This window comes from Panthera uncia, chromosome A2 (genome assembly GCF_023721935.1).
Source record: "Panthera uncia isolate 11264 chromosome A2, Puncia_PCG_1.0, whole genome shotgun sequence".
NCBI classification, from domain to species: Eukaryota; Metazoa; Chordata; class Mammalia; order Carnivora; family Felidae; genus Panthera; species Panthera uncia.
The window spans coordinates 148,208,250-148,225,195 of NC_064816.1; the positions used below are offsets into that span (position 1 = coordinate 148,208,250).

A 16,946-nucleotide genomic window follows, 5' to 3' on the forward strand; every position below is an offset into this window, starting at 1 on the left:
CTGGATAACGACATGCAGAAGAATGAACCTGGACCACTTTCTTACACCAGACACAAAAATAAACTCAAAGTGGATGAAAGACCTCAATGTAAGACAGGAAGCCATCAAAATCCTCGAGGAGAGAGCAGGCAAAAACCTCTTTGATCTTGGCCGCAGCAACTTCCTACTCAACACATCTCCAGAGGCAAGGGAAACAAAAGCAAAAATGAACTACTGGGACCTCATCAAAATAAAAAGCTTCTGTACTGCGAAGGAAACAATCAGCAAAACTAAAAGGCAACCGACAGAATGGGAGAAGATATTTGCAAATGACGTATCAGATAAAGGGTTAGTATCCAAAATCTATAATGAACTTATCAAACTCAATACTCAAAAAACAAATAATCCAGTGAAGAAATGGGCAAAAGACATGAATAGACACTTCTCCAAGGAAGACATCCAGATGACCAACTGACACATGAAAAAATGCTCAACGTCACTCATCATCAGGGACATACAAATCAGAACCACAATGAGATACCACCTCACACCTGTCAGAATGGCTAACATTAACAACTCAGGCAACAACAGACGTTGGCAAGGATGCGGAGAAAGAGGATCTCTTTTGCATTGTTGGTGGGAAAGCAAGCTGGTACAGCCACTGTGGAAAACAGTATGGAGGTTCCTCAAAAAACTAAAAATAGAACTACCCTACGACCCGGCAACTGCACTACTAGGCATTTATCCACAGGATACAGGTGTGCTGTTTCAAAGGGACACATGCACCCCCATGTTTATAGCAGCACTATCAACAATAGTCAAGTATGGAAAGAGCCCAAATGTCCATCGATGGATGAATGGATAAAGAAGATGTGTATGTATGTATGTATGTATGTATGTATGTACGTACAATGGAGTATTACTCAGCAATCAAAAAGAATGAAATCTTGCCATTTGCAACTGGAGGATGGAACTGGAGGGGATTATGCTAAGTGAAATTAGTTTGATAAAGACAAAAATCATATGACTTCACTCATATGAGGACTTTCAGAGACAAAACAGATGAACATAAGGGAAGGGAAACAAAAATAATATAAAAACAGGGAGGGGGACAAAACAGAAGAGACTCATGAATATGGAGAACAAACTGAGGGTTGCTGGAGGGGTTGTGGGAGGGGGGATGGGTTAAATGGGTAAGGGGCATTAAGGAATCTACTCCTGAAATCATTGTTGCACTATATGCTAACTAATTTGGATGTAAATTCCAAAAAAATAAAAGTAAAAAATAAAATTTAAAAAAAATGGGCATTAGATCTGAATAGACATTTTTCCAAAACAGATATACATATGGCCAACAATTATATGAAAAGGTAAACATCACTAATCATCAGAGAAATGCAAATCATAACCACAATGAGGTATCACCTCACACCTGTTAGAATAGTATCAGAAAGATAATAGATGAGTGCTGATCAGGAAGTAGAGGAAAGGGGACCCTTATGCATGGTTGGTGGGAATGTACAATGGTGCAGCCATTGTGGAAAACAGTAGGGAGGTTCCTCAAAAAAATTAAAATGGAACTACCGTGTGATCCAGGTCTCCCACTTCCAGATACATAGCCAAAGGAAATGAAATCCACAAAATCTTGAAAAGGTATCTGAACACCCCTGTTCACTGAAGCATTATTTACAATGGCCAAGACATGGAAGCGACCTAAGTGTCCGCCTCTGGATGAATAAAGATGTGATGTCACACACACACACACACACACACACACACACACACACACACACACAAATGGAACATTATTCAGTGATAAGAAGGAAATCCTGCCATTTGCAACAACATGGATGGACCACGAGGGCATTATGCAAAGCAAAATAAGTCAGAGAAAGACAAATACTGTATGATCTCACGTATATGTGGAATCTAAAAAAGCCAGATTCACAAGAACAGACAGTAGGTGGTAGTTGCCAGGGGCAGGGGGTGGGAGAAATGGGTGATGGTGGACAAAGGGTACAAACTTTCAGCGACAAGATAAATAAGTTCCAGGGGTCCAACGCACAGCATAGTGACCCTAATTAACAATACTGTATTATATACTTGAAAGTTGCTCAGAGTGTAGATCTTAAAAATTCTCACCACATACACAAAAAAGGGAACTATGTGAGTAATGAATGTGTCAACTAATTTTACTGTGGTAATCATTTTGCAGTATATACATACATGAAGTCATGACGTGATGCACTTTAAACCTATACAGTGTCATATGTCAATTATATCTCAATCAAGCTAGAAAGCCATGCTTAAATTCACAATCTCCTAGGTCAAATAGTACTTTGATTTGTCCCAAAATTGCTATCTCTCAGGTGTTAAAGGTAGTCCTTTCACATTAGGACTTCGGAATCTGTGTACCTCCTATGTCAGCTGTATACAAATATACCTTTCTATTTTGTTGCTGTTTCTCTTAATAATATGCAACAATTTCGCTGCCCCTTGAGACTCCAGCAAACTGCACGACTGATGTTCTGGGGAAATGCCAACAATGAGTCCAAGCCCTCTATTTTAGACAGACAACTTGAATGTTTGGTCTCTACGTTTGCAACTGGCAAAATGCAGCTGCTACTTGGCCAGCCACGTGTGCAGAATTGTAATGCTGCCCCGTGTTCTGGACTTGGCTGCTAGACTCCTCCCTCATCACCGGAAACTTCTGGCAAATCAACCATTTCATGATTTCACTGTGAATGCCTTCTTTCAGATTATTTATAAGCTCCTTAACAACACAGGTCCAAACTCTCATCCCTGAAGAATCTGTTCTTTATACCTCTCCATCCTGAGAAGGGCTCATCTATCCTCCCCTTTGTTTGCTATTTCGAGGCTAATTCCCTGACCGCTTCTATTCCCTAACCACCTCCTCCTCCCCCGAACTGGGCTGTAGTGATTAATTTTTATTAGCCTTTAGAGTGGAAGACTATCAAAGGGCTACTGAAAAGCAAGGAGATTATATCCACCTGTGTCAATACCTGCATGCCTGTTTATTACACTGAAAAGTTCTGATACATTTCGGAAATGGGTTTTTCTTGCAGAAACCAGGTACCCATCTACTTGGGTACATAATTAAAGATTGTACAAGCTTATTCAGTCTGAAAGCAATGATCAGTAGACTCTAATTCTAGCACCCTTTCTAGATGATTTATCAGATTCATATCTGGAATCCATACAACTATAGTACAACGTGGCCATCATTTGGGGCAACATTTTCAATTTCATTTTTTAAATTATTTTCTGATTCAAATCACATGTTTACTCTACAAATTATATGCTCACTGTGAAATTTTGAAAACCACACAAAAAGTATAAAGAACAAAATGAAAATCACCTGAAATTCAACCAACCAAAGAAAATCACTGCCAACATTCTGGCATATTGCCATTTTTTTGCATAGGTTTTATATTAATATTTGGATGAGAGTACAGACATTCTTTGGTAGTCTCTCTTCACTTGAGCATTTCTCTATATCACTCAATAATTTTTAAAAAATGACACTGGCTACATAACATTCCAACATAAGAAGATTCACTGTAATTTATTTACTCGTTCTCCAACTGCAGGACATTTAGGTAGTTTTAATACTTTCACTTTTGCAGATTATATTTTGATGAAGAGCCCTGCACCTCTGTAGATGAACCCTTGTCCACACATCTTCACACTGTGTCACTCTAAGGGGGACGAGATGTCGGGCAGGCCTCTACGTAATCCATCAGATGGCACCACTGGCCATGTGGCTTGGCTCCCACAAATCTCATATTCCTACCTTAGGGAACTTGCACAATGAAAGTAGCACCTCATTATGCAGCTTTGTGGTGCTCTGCGGGGGAATAAGCTTAGGAATTCCCTGAGCTTGCACCTATGGGTTAACAGGGCATATAGGAATAGGAAGCCTCAGGATGAAAGCGTCCAAAATCAGGTAAACAAGATTAGGTATTCAGGGAGGAAACGCCCCCCAACTTAGTACAACAGCGGAAAGCTGCTTTCACAGCAAGGAAGGACCAAAATAGGTAAGCGGGGCTACAGACCCCAGCAGGGCTAAGTTGCCCAGAGCAGAGCTAAGTAGCAAAAGAAAGGTGCCATTAGCAAAAGAAAGGTGCCATGTTGACCCTGAGGTGGCATGCTCTGTTCCCCTTGTCCCCTAGGCTAGCTAGATAAACACACCTTGGTGCCTCATACCCGCAGTAAACAACCATCTGCCCAGCACCAGGATTTTGTTTTATATTGACCAAAACCCCTAACACTGCCTATCTTCAAAAACCCCTTTTCCCTCATACCCATGAGTTAATGTTCACGGTTTCATTGTCTCTTTGTGCACGTCCATCACGCTTAATAAGCCTTCTGATCCTAATAAAAACGGAGCAAAGACCCTTACTCTGGGCTCTTGTCTCCTCCCGGACATTGGCCTCTCTCGCATTTTAATCCTCCATCGGCTCTCTTGCTGGACAAGAGAGAACTTCAGACCCAGAGTCTACAACGGTGCTCTATAACTGCTTCATGTGCATAAGTTAACCTCCACCAAGACCTTGAGCTCTATGAAGCCAGAGCTGCTAAATAGGGCAAGGCTTTTTACATGTCATTTTAATTTTTTATTTTCTGCTTATTTAATATTACTCTCAATTTTTTATTAGTTTTTAAAAATTTCTCTATACTCTACTGCACCTGACAAGGGAACTACTCTGGGGAGGGGAATCAAGAACTGTGCTTATGGGCAAAACTTGCTAAGAGGGTGACAGAACAATGATGTCAGCTCAAGGCACCCCCCCACTCCGTCATCCCCCACCCCAGGTGCAGCTGTGCCCCTTCCTCTCTGTTGCCTCCAAACCACCCACCTCTCTGCCCCTGCACTTCTGGGTCTCATCCCACTTTCCTGTCTCTGCAATGCCATGGCTCTAAATATCCCAGTTTGCTAGCTCTGTAAGTCAGCAGTCGAAAAAGAAAAAAAAAAAAAAAATCCAAAAATAACATAATTCACATTGAGATGGGAATAAATTACAGCCCGAACCTCCGACTCTCTGTGAGCATGTGAATTTCTTCACAGATCATTTTTCGGTTCTGTCATTCATAACCTTTCTGCTAGTTTACGAAATGAGACGTATGGTGACAGATGGCAGGTACCTAGACTTACTGTGGCGGTCACGATGGAGTGTATGCAAATATCCAATCATTATCTTGCACCCCTGAAACTAATATAATGGTATATATCAATTTTGCTTCAATTAAAAAAAAAAGTGAAGACCACTGGGTAATACGAAACAACCACGGTTGACAGGAGGCAGGAAGGATGAAGCGCCTGCAGAGAGGGCACGAAATTCTCCTCTCTCCGATGGCTTAAGGTCTCTTCCAACTGGATGATTTACAGCGAGGATGCTATTAATAATACTTCCACTGCATAAAATGGACATTTTTGGTAATTAAAAAACTACTCTGCAAATAAGGTCACCTGATGTCAGGGCAACCCAGTGACACACTTCCTTTCCTCTGCTCCCCACGGGGTCTATTTGTCTAGACGCTAGTTGAACTGAAATGCTCCCACGTTCAGCCGCTACCTGATACTGCCACCAGTCTAAATGAGGATTTTCTCCCGGCACTTTCCATTTGCATGAAAATACAGCGTGTTTTTAGACGAGTGCCTCCCCCCCCCCCCCCCCCCCCCCCCGGCCTTCTCAGAGTACCTGCACGATGCTGTTCCCGGCAGCGATGGTGGCCCTTCTCCACATCCGCCTCCGGGTGGACACCTCGCTGAGCAGCTGCGCCAGTTTGCGTTCCATCTCAGCCTGAAACACTTCATTCTGGAGCTGCTTCTCCACCACGCCCAGGAGAACTACATTTACAAAACAAAACACATGCAGGCGCCAAAACAAGTTAGCAGCGGAGGAAACGGGTGCGTGCGCAGGAGATGTTAACATAGGATTGCTATAGAATGCCAGTCCCTAGGGAGGACACTAAGAGGAGAAAAAGGGAACGTGGACAGGGTCACGGGGAGCCAGGAAGGGCTGCTCAGAGGTCTCATTTACAGCTCCAAGCGCTACACAAACTGGTGGCCAGAAGTCCCAGGAACTCAGCAGTGGAAGAGCTTTGGAGCTAAGAACTCCCACACAAGACCAAACATTTTATTTGCACTTATTTCAAAACTTCTGGAAATGGTCTGAGTTCATATGTTATCTTGACTCAAGACTTAGACTCGTAAACTGACCCAAGAGAGAAGGGTGCCTGCCTTAAACCATCTGCCATAAACAAGATTATCGAACAGATAACGGGCTGGTCGGCGTATTACAGGAGAAAAAGGCTTGTGCTTTTCAACCAGAACTGGCTCAACTCTGCTCTGAGACAGGACCACAGACAAGTCCCTTAAGTGCTTTGAAAATTATCTGGAGGGGCGCCTGGGTGGCTCAGTCCGTTAAATGTCTGACTTCAGCTCAGGTCATGATGTCACAGTTCGTGGGTTCGAGCCCTGCGTTGGGCTCTGTGCCGACAGCTCAGAGCCTGGAGACTGCTTCAGACTCTATGTGTCTCTTGCTCTCTGTCTCTCTAAAAAAGTAAAATAAAAAGGAAAGTATCTGGAACATGGTGCCACTGTACTATCAAAGAGGTAGAGGCTTTACATGGGCTGTTGTATGTGAAGTGAGGAGGGTCTGCAGGTATCGAGAACCCATAAGTTGTGACCATGACCACTGTACATGCTTCCAGTTCCTTACTGTGCCGCTCACATGCTGGGCGCACAGTGAGGGTGTAACTACCTCTTACACTTTGATTACCCAGTTAGAAAGCCTTTATCTGCAATGCCACAGCTATAAATATCTGACCCAGGCCCACACAACTTTTAAAAAAGCTTCTTAAAAAAAAAAAAAAAAACCAAAAACAAAACAAAAAAGCTTCTTACTTGCTCACCAAGCTTTCATCCTCCTACAACCAAATAAATAAGGCTTTTTAGAAAAAAAGAAATCCTTGCTTTGGAACCTCATCCTGTTCTGGATCAGAAGACAGTCAATTCTTGATAGACGTTCCCCCGGACCTGACGTATGGATTTTAAAGAAAGCCAGTTCTTTTTGTGCCATAACTCAGTGGGGCGCATTCCCACAGCTGAATCCGAATTCCTTTCTCATTCATTCTTTGCCAGGAATTTAAGGTACATTATGCCCTGAATTTAGGACTCGGAAACAAGAAAGGCAGTATCGTGCTCAATACGCCCGCACAGACTTTTTTATTCTTACAGTTTCCAAAACATTATGTAAGTTAAATATACCTGTTCTCACCCAAGAGGACTTCAGCAGCTGGGATAAGTTGAGCTGTGGGTACTGGAAGGCTATAAAAAGAAAAGGAGGGAAATCTGTAAAAAGCAGGTTTGCAACCATCAGAAAGGTAAGTCTAGGGAGTACCCGGTAAGTCACAGCACACTGACTTTCCTATACTACCGAGCACAAAATATGGAAGAACAAGATCCCAGACTGGTGTGAAGGCACAGACAATATGCAGTTTCTGAGCATGAGAGTCTCCAGGAGAAAGACACAGAGAAAAAAATAGAAGACTTGTTTGAGTGACCCTGTGGACAGTGCTTCAGAGAGAGAGCCCGCCCACAAGGTCCCCTTGAAATCTCATAGTTCCAGAGCAATGGTTTTTCACACTGTGTTCCCCAGGGTCCTAGGCTTTCCCAGCAATGACTCAGGGTCCCTATGTCCTGGCTTGCCTGGGATAGTCCCAGGGCACCCCGGCTGTCCCACATACTTATTATTTTATCCCTACCTGCACTGCACAGAACTGAAAGGTGCTATTTGTAAAGAACAATTCTCTCCCTGCCTGCTCTTGCATTTGATAAGTTACTCTTTCTAATTTAATTAACAGCACACTAAAACACAGAAAGGTCCTTAGACCATTTGGCTGTTCCATTTTGAAAAAGAATTTGATGTGGTTTTTTTTTTGCCTGACTTCAACTCTGGAATCTGCTGTTTTTTTGAAGTAAACGTTTTCCCCACCCCCACCCCCACTCCATTTGCACCGTGAACCTAACTGCTTCAGCCAGGAAGAAAGGTATTGTTTGGTGTTGTTTATTATTCCTTTTTTTTTTTTTTTTCAGTTTTACATGTACACGCAGTAAATTTTACTCTTTTTTAGGATACAGTTTTATGGCTTTGGACAAACGCACAAACTTGCATAACCACCGCCACCATAAAGAACAGAACAGGCACATCAGCCCCGCCCCCCGCCAAAATTGCCTTCTGCTACTCTCTTGCTGTCTAGCTTTCCTCCCACCCATCACCCCTGGCAACCATAGGTCTGCTCTCTGTGCCTCTGGGCTTCACCTTTTCCAGAACTGTCCTCATCTTTAACAGCCCAGGTTACTCTCAAAAGACAGTACTACACCCAGGCCTGGGGGTGAGGAGGGCTCTGGGGACCCTGCCTTGACTCTGAGAAGCTCCAATTTTAGCTGATTTATAGTCTGGATTTCAGCCAAGTATTTCAAGTGAAAAAAAGAGGTCCAGCAATGAAAATATCCGTGGTCACTTCCCCAGGGATTCAGGCAACGGCAGTACTCACGTTCAGCAATCTGGAGCACTGGGTATCCCAGGTAGAAACTGAACTCCACCACGCTCAAGTTCCTGAGCAGCTGGCTCACTTCCGTCCCATTCAAAAACCCCTGCGCGCCTCTGACCGCAAAGACGATATTCACCGGGCCCCGCCGAGGAGCGGGCCTGGAAGCACCCATGGTGACATTCAAGATCTGAAAGAAGGAAGGTGGGATGAGCTTCCAAAAGGAAGCAAAACATTCGGCTAAAAGCCTGTGATTTCTCCCTCACCATTTCTCTCATTGATTTTTTTTTTTTTTTTTGAAGGAGGTAATGTTTTCAAAGGAACGAACTGGCTTCACCACCTGGTTCCCGTCTGCGATACTTAAAATTCTGTTTACTGAAAATGTTTTTTACATTGAGTGGTGCACTGAACACAAGTATTTATAGTCCCTCCCGCTCCCTCCCACCCCAAATCCCCAGTGAAATAACAATAGAGCTGAACAAAGGGGAGTAAACTCACAACAGGGCTGAGAATGGAAGAAAATCAGAGATTCTGTCAAATTCCTGGAAGATGGAGAGAGGATGGGATCATCATGATAGAAGCCAGAACTGAGGGAACTGAGACCCAAACCACACACAGGCCTGGAGCCCAGGAGCCAAGAGCTGGCTGCCCCAGGAGAGCTCTGCAGCAACGGTCACCAGAGGAGACAATCAGGACAATTAATCAAAGCCCGTGTGCCAAGAAGTCGAGTTGACTTTCTCCCTCTTCTTTCCTTTCTAACTGCCACACACAGGCCAACACACAGGAGCTGGCGGCAGCCACATCTTCACCCTGACCGGCCCAAAAAACCGCTCCCTGGGCAGAAAGGATCTTCCCGTCAGAGCAAGCTTAAAGACTGTGGGTTTGGACCCTAACAAGAAGGTGGAGCGAGACTGCGATAACCCCAATGCACACAAGAGACAGAGAAGGAAACAAAACGAAAAAAGCAGCAGAGCTGCGGTGAAAATTACACCGAAGCACTCCATCCCCAGGAATCCTTATCCTACAGGGAGGCGGGGGTCCCAGTCTGTCCCACCACCTGCAGTGGCATACTCTGCCCGACCCGGTGCTCCAGCGAATTCTCCCAGCAGGAGACAGGGCGGATACAGACACAGACACCACAGCTGAAGGGGAGAGCGGCCAAAATCAACAACCTGCTTCTTCACTTCTAACGGCGACCAACCCACGGTCTCCAAATATTTACAGTAAACTAGGAGCATGAACACGAAGGAACAAGATCAACACAGAACAACAGCTGCAGAGAAAACAGAGACAACTTGGGAACCAGAAGGCAACTTCTAGCAAATTCTCAGTAATCTCCTCAGAGACTTTTCCAGGTGATAGCGCATCTTCATTCAAGGTAATCCTGCATCTTTGCAGGAGAAGCCACAAAGAAAAAGGAGCAAAGAACAACAACAACAACAAAGGATAGCTGAAAGAAAATTCAGCAGAGGGACTGAAAAACATGATGGATGCAGCTGAAGATGAAATTAATGACTTCGGGGGACAAAGTTTAGAAAATCTGTAAAAATAGGGAATTTTCAAAAGAGATGGACCATAGAAGAAAAAATAAGAAATATGAAAGGTGGATCCAGGTACACCAAAATCTATTTAATATAAATTGTAGAGGGGCCTTGGTGGCTCAGTTGGTTAAGCGTCCAACTTTGGCTCAGGTCATGATCTCACAATTCGTGAGTTCGAGCCCTGCATCAGGCTCTGCACTGACAGTGTGGAGCCTACTTGAGATTCCCTCTCTCTTTCAATCTCTCTCTCTTACACACATTCTCTCTCTCAAAATAAATAAATAACCTGTAAAAAATGTGTAAGCCATAGAAAGAGAGAAAAAAGAATGTGGAGAAAAATATCAAAGAAATATAAAAACATTAGCAGTTTCCATACAATACATACAAAGCCTGTTTTGCTGGGGTTTTTTTTTTTAACATTTATTTATTTTTGAGAGAGAGAGAGAGACAGTGTGAGCTGGTGAGGGGCAGAGAAAGAGGGAGACACAGAATCCAAAGCAGGCTCCAGGCTCTGAGCTGTCAGCAAAGAGCCCAATACACAGCTCAAACTCAAGGACCATGAGATCATGACCTGAGCCAATGTCAGCTGCTTAACTGACTGAGCCACCCAGGCGTCCCCAAAGCCTGTTCTTTAATTCGTGGCTATATTCTCTGTTTTTAGAGTGAAGTGCTACATTTCATGGTAATCCACAAAGTGAAATGCTAGTGTATTTAGGCATTTAGGTTGATACCATTCCTTCTTAGAACATTCTAGAATTTCTGGCATATGCTCATCTCTCTCTAGCTCGCCACATTTGAGCTCCCTAGTTATCCTGTTACTCTATAATCTTCAAATATGCCTAGCCTACTCACGCCATGTGAACTCAGGGCCCTGGAAAGAGATCAACCTTGATTCATGTGAACAGAACCTCTTCTAAGAGAGGAAATGAGGAAGAGTGCATTATGGCCTAAACGAAACATGTGAAGCTAGTTCGTCTTCCAAGGACAAAGCACCTTGTTCTGCATCCCGCGCTATTCTCACCTGCACAGTGAGGTTATGCGTCCCCTGGTGGTGTTTGCTCACTTCTGAAAGAGCTATCATCAGGCCTTTCTCGATGCGCTGGGTGAAGCTGCACAAGCCAGTATCCACACTCTGAGGCACAAACTGAAGTACTGAGAGAAGGAAAGCAATCACAGGCCCACGAACCAGGCGTTGCTTTAGTATTGACGAATGAGGATGGGAAAAATACTATCTAGCTCAACTAACACATCCATAGCACGGGATGAAGTACTAAGAGGTATCACTGATGGGTATGGTAGCACGGAAACCTAAGAGGGCTGCCTCTGCACCAAGCATATGTATATATACGATGTGAAGGTGGCTTGTATCATTTTAAAATGGAAAAACAGGGGCGTGTGGGTGGCTCAGTCGGTTGAGCATCCAACTTCGGCTCAGGTCATGATCTCGCGGTCCGTGAGTTCGAGCCCTGCGTCAGGCTCTGTGCTGACAGCTCAGAGCCTAGAGCCTGTTTCAGATTCTGTGTCTCCCTCTCTCTCTGACCCTCCCCCATTCATGCTCTGTCTCTCTCTGTCTCAAAAATGAATAAAACATTAAAAAAAATTTTTTTTAATGGAAAAACAATCAGCATCAAAAGATTCAACCGACCAAAACATTCCAAATATGAAATGTGAAATCTTACATAGTTACAGGTGAAATGACAGGATATGTGGTATTACTTTAAAACACTCAACTCCTCCAAAAAAACACTGTGGGGACAGATGAAACAAAACTGGGAACACATCGATAATTTTTCAAGTGCGGATGTGTGTGGCGTGTATTAATAGTCCTCATCTCTTAGGGCACCTGGATGGCTCAGTCGGTAGAGCACACAACTCTTGATCTCAGGGTTGTGAGTTCAAGCCCCACACTGGGCATGGAGCTTACGTAAAAATATAATGACTTTTATTTTTTTTTAATTTTTTAATGTTTATTTTTGAAAGAGAGAGAGAGAGACAAAGCGTGCGTGGGAGAGGAGCAGAGACAGAGGGAGACACAGAATCCGAAGCAGGCTCCAGGCTCTGAGCTGTCAGTACAGAGCCCGACGCAGGGCTTGAACCCATGAACCACGAGATCATGACCTGAGCCGAAGTCAGATGCTTAACTGACTGAGCGACCCAGGCGCCCCATGAATTTTTTTTTTAAAGGTCTTTGTCTCTTAGAAGCATGGGCTTTATGAGGGAGATGACATGGTGCCATTTCAAAATAATGTGAGAGGAGGGCACATAGATGTAACAAGACTGACTTAGGAGTTGAAATTTGCCGAAGCCATATGAGGAATACATGGGGGGCTCATTCAACTATTCTGTGTACTTTCACATCTGCTGGAAATTTTCCATAATTACAACGTGTTTTTTTTATTTTTTTTAATATGAAATTTATTGTCAAACTGGTTTCCATACAACACCCAGTGCTCATCCCAAGAGGTGCCCTCCTCAATGCCCATCACCCACTTCCCCCTCCCTCCCACCCCCATAATTTTAAAGAAATTTTTTTAAGTCCTCCCCCAATATTTGAAAAACATAAAAAATACAGTGACATTTTATTGACAAATCAAAACAACTATGCTCAGTTTTCTCACCCGTGTGCACTTGGAACCTGGACTCTGGCACAAGGAAGGAAGGTTTCACAGCCAAGATTAAAGGAGTTTGGTCACGTACAAGTTTACTGTTTATAAGTACATTTATGACTGATATCGCCGTGTAAACAAAAGGCCCAGATGTTACCAGGAAAGTGAAGTCAGCGAACAGTTCATAAACCTATGAAAATTTAAAAATACAAAAGACAATAATTATCAAATTTGAGAGTACTGTAACTCAGAATTAAAGGAAGTTGTACAAAGTAGAAAAATAACAGAGTAAGTAAGGTGAAAAGTAAATGGGGAGCTTTAAATGAAGGGGGAGGGCTGCAAAGGTCATCAAAATTTTATTTTAGTTTTCCCTTTTACAGACCCGCCGACCTTCTCAAAAACAGCATAAAATTGTAAGAGCAAAGACAGCAAAAAAGAAGAGCAGCCAATAATATGAACTGAATAATGAGTTATGGAGAATTCCAGGTTGTATTTTACAAGGTGAACTTCAAAGTTGTCGCATTTAATCCACATATAAAGGAGCCCTTATTCTGTTGAGCAGTGCTAGCCAAAAGACATCCATGAGCCACAAACTCAGCTTTGAAATTTCTAGTAGCCACATTAAACAACATAAAAAGAACAGGTGAAATGAATTTTACTTCACCCAATATATCTGAAATGACATTTCAACATGTGGTCAACCTAAAAAATCACTGGTGAGATAGTTTACGTTTCTTTCTTCACCGTCTTTGAAATCCTGTGTAAATTTTGGACTGACAGCGCATCTCGATTCAGACAAGCCCAAATGTCACGTGCTTGGGAACCACGTGTGGCTCGTGGCTCTGTTCAGGATGGTGCAGGTCTGCAGCGTGGCTCTCTGACCTCACCACAGGACAGGAGGTATGAGCATGGGGGCCACTGTAAAACGTACGGAAATCTACATCTATCTCACTGAGTGTACAGATATATGCATATGTGCTCATTCTAACATCTAATTCAAATTCTAATCCAAGTCCTTTTATGTAAATCGAGGGGCGCAAAAGCATCACATCATCATCCCTGTCTCTGGTCTTAGAGACTTTTTCCTCCAATTCTGCCAACACATCTCTCCAGTGGACTACACCTGGCCTCACATGAGATCAGGGCTTCCCCGATAAAGTGACGTTTGAATGGCTAGCCAAAGCAGGAGCAAGTGTTCACCAACAGGAGGAGGGGGGAGAGAAAAGCGCGTGCTAGGACGGAGAGGTGCCGTTAACCTGGGCTCCAGGGCCACAGGGACCCACCTTGAGCTCCACAGCACGGTTGAAGTGGATCCTCAACACCTCTTTGATGGACGTAATGATGTACTCCTGCACGGCTCTCCGGGCCAGCACTGCAAGGCAAAGCCGACCACCAAATGCACATCAGTTTCATTATGAATACTGTGGGCATCACACTTCTGGTCCCCAAGGCAGAGCCCATGCTGTGCCAAACTGCGACAGCAGGGCCCAGAACCATTTTTTAAAATAAGGCCCAGACTAGGAAGAACAGAGGAACAGCAGCGGATCTTGAGGCTACCAGGTAAACCGTGCTCACCACACTAAGAAAACCCTCGACTGTCTCTGCCCCAGGGGCTGAGACCAGGGATCAGTAGCTGGGGCCCCGCCAGAGAACAAAGAACACAGAGTTCTCATTGTCGACTGGGCAAATAGTAGGTTTTTCTCTTGGCTATGTCCCTAATGGTAAAACACCAAGTTTTAAAAACGCTCAGCAGGAATATTTTAAAAGGCCTTAAGATGTTACTCAACAAAACTAGATGACCTCTTCCACTATAAAACGAGGTCTCCTACCCCAGCTTTTCAACACGGGAAGTGAAGGGCTTTCACTAGTAATGGGGGAAAAGATGTTCACAATTCCCATGTATTAAAATTTTATGTAGGAAGTAAAATATTTCTTATAACACAGTCTAGCTATATTTAACTCTCCTTTCACATCTAAGAAATTCTATTTTAAAATCTGTAATAAGTAAGCCTCTTTCTCGGGGTTTGGAAACATGTCCTGCTCCCCCTTCTCTTCCCCATTTTTTCTTTCCTCTTCCATTAACTTCTCATAATGCAGAATCTAAATACATTTGAAATTATGATTCAGTTTCCCTCTTCCCTAGTCTAAGTTTTTAAAACTAGAGACAGAATCATGCTGTATCTTTCATTCTTTGAAAAAACCCAAGCGTTTAAGTTACATTTGATTGTTTTCTCTACTGATCAGTAACTTTTGATAGGAGAAAGGAGAGTTCATGAGACCAGGAGAACAAATCCAGACCCCCTGACTGCCTTGCTGAGTGACACCAATGACCAGCTTGGCCTGGCCTGCATGGGCTCCAGGAGGACTAGACTGCAACACTGATTTTAAAGGCAAAGACAAAAATGAGTAGGAAGGAAAAAAGCAAATGAAAGGAAGAAGGAAGGAAGGGAGGGACGGAGGCACGGAGGAATGGAGAGAGGGAAGGAGGGAGGAAAGATCTGAAAAGCTGAACTTGGGGAATGTAGAGACAGAATGGAAAATCAGTGACAGATAAACCCAAAAGAGGACACGAGGAAGCACACATCGTACATAGCCCCATCTAAAGGTATCACTGGGGGGGACACTTGGGTGGCTCCGTCAGTTAAGCAGTCGACTTCAGCTCAGGTCATGGTCTCACAGTCTGTGAGTTCGAGCCCCATGTCGGGCTCTGTGCTGACAGCTCAGATCCTGAAGCCTGCCTTGGATTCTGTGTGTCCCTCTCTCTTTGCCCCTCCCCTGCTCATGCTCTGTCTCTCTCTGTCTCAAAAATAAATAAAAACATTAAACAAAAAAATTTTTTTAAATAAATAAAGGTATCACTCGGGAGAACCATCCAAATATTACTCTGAATAGTCCACACGGCCCACCATGATCAACTCCACCTTCTCTGGTTAATCTGGGTAAGACCTAAAACTGTAACATCAGGTTATACGTGTAGGAGTCTTTGGGGGAAAAGGATCATTGGCAACATATATCTCACAGTTTCTCCAAAGATATAATTTAGGCCAAGAGAGGCAAAAGGGGCGGCCAGGGTCTGACAGGTCCTGAGTGGGAAGCACAGCCTCACCCCTTAAAAGATACACGCCGTCGGGGGCACCTGAGTCGCACAGTCGGTTAAGTCCCAGGCTCTTGGTTTCAGCTCAGGTCATGATCTCCCAGTTCCTGAGCTCAAGCCCCTCATCCGGCTCTGTACTGACAACACAGAGCCTGCTTGGGATTCTCTCTCTCCATCTCTGTCTGCCCCTCCCTTGCTTTCTCTCTCTTTCAAAATAAATAAACTCAAAAAAATAAAAAAATAAAAAAGAAGAAGATACATCCAGTCAAGTACTCTCCCAAGAGTCCACTAAGGATCGACAGTGTTCTTACTTTTACTACAGAACTCCATAAAAAGAACCCTTTGAGAGGACAAGTACTCACCCCAACCCTCTCTCTCTTTTAAGTAATTACCTAAAAGAAACCAAGGCCAAATCTAAATGAGGATTCTACACGAAGTGATCCTTCTTATGGGTCAAAGATAGCATTTGTTTCCATTTAAAAATACAATGCAGGGGCGCCTGGGTGGCTCAGTCGATTGAGCGTCTGACTTTGGCTCAGATCATGAGCTCATAACTCGTGAGTTCGAGCCCCTCCAGTTCGAGCCCCGCCTCTGGTTCTGTGATGACAGCTCAGAGCTTGGAGCCTGCTTCCGATTCTGTGTCTCCTTCTCTCTCTGCCCCTCCCCACTCGTGCTCTCTTAAAAATAAACAAACATTAAAAAAAAATTTTTTAATACAACGTAGCAAAAAACCCATAATGCAACAGCCTGGGTACCTATGCACAACTCTACACATTTACTAAAACTGCTGATGTGTACATTTACAGTGGGTCAAGTTTACCCCAAAGGCTATTAAAAAATATACAATCCCTAACAAAGGATGCCAAATCCATTAACTGTATGTCCTATATGAAAGTTAATCCATTCTATATATGATATCCTTAAGAGATACTTCTAAAATGATTTCTCATTATTTGTAGAAAAATTTGAGGGTCGCCTGGGTGGCTCAGTCAGTTAAGTGTCTGACTTCGGTTCAGGTCGCGATCTCACAGTTTATGAGTTCGAGCCCTGTGCCGGACTCTGTGATGACAGCTCGGAGCCTGGAGCCTGCTTCGGACTGTACGTCTCCCTCTCTCTCTCTCCCCCTCCTCCCCTCATGCTCTGTCTCTC

The 16,946-nt window shown here is 43.7% G+C and overlaps 1 protein-coding gene across 2 annotated transcripts in view; it reads right to left on the reverse strand.

Annotated features, from left to right (window-relative positions):
- Positions 1–16,946, reverse strand: part of KIAA1549 (KIAA1549 ortholog) — a 138,106-nt gene that overhangs the window by 72,963 nt on the left and 48,197 nt on the right. For both annotated transcript variants that reach the window (XM_049641937.1, XM_049641936.1), the window contains 6 exons: positions 13,987–14,075; positions 12,716–12,893; positions 11,119–11,249; positions 8,563–8,746; positions 7,274–7,333; positions 5,703–5,851 (listed from right to left, as the gene is read on the reverse strand). In XM_049641937.1, the coding sequence (XP_049497894.1) occupies positions 5,703–5,851; positions 7,274–7,333; positions 8,563–8,746; positions 11,119–11,249; positions 12,716–12,893; positions 13,987–14,075 (791 nt within the window). The remainder of the gene's footprint in view (positions 1–5,702; positions 5,852–7,273; positions 7,334–8,562; positions 8,747–11,118; positions 11,250–12,715; positions 12,894–13,986; positions 14,076–16,946) is intronic.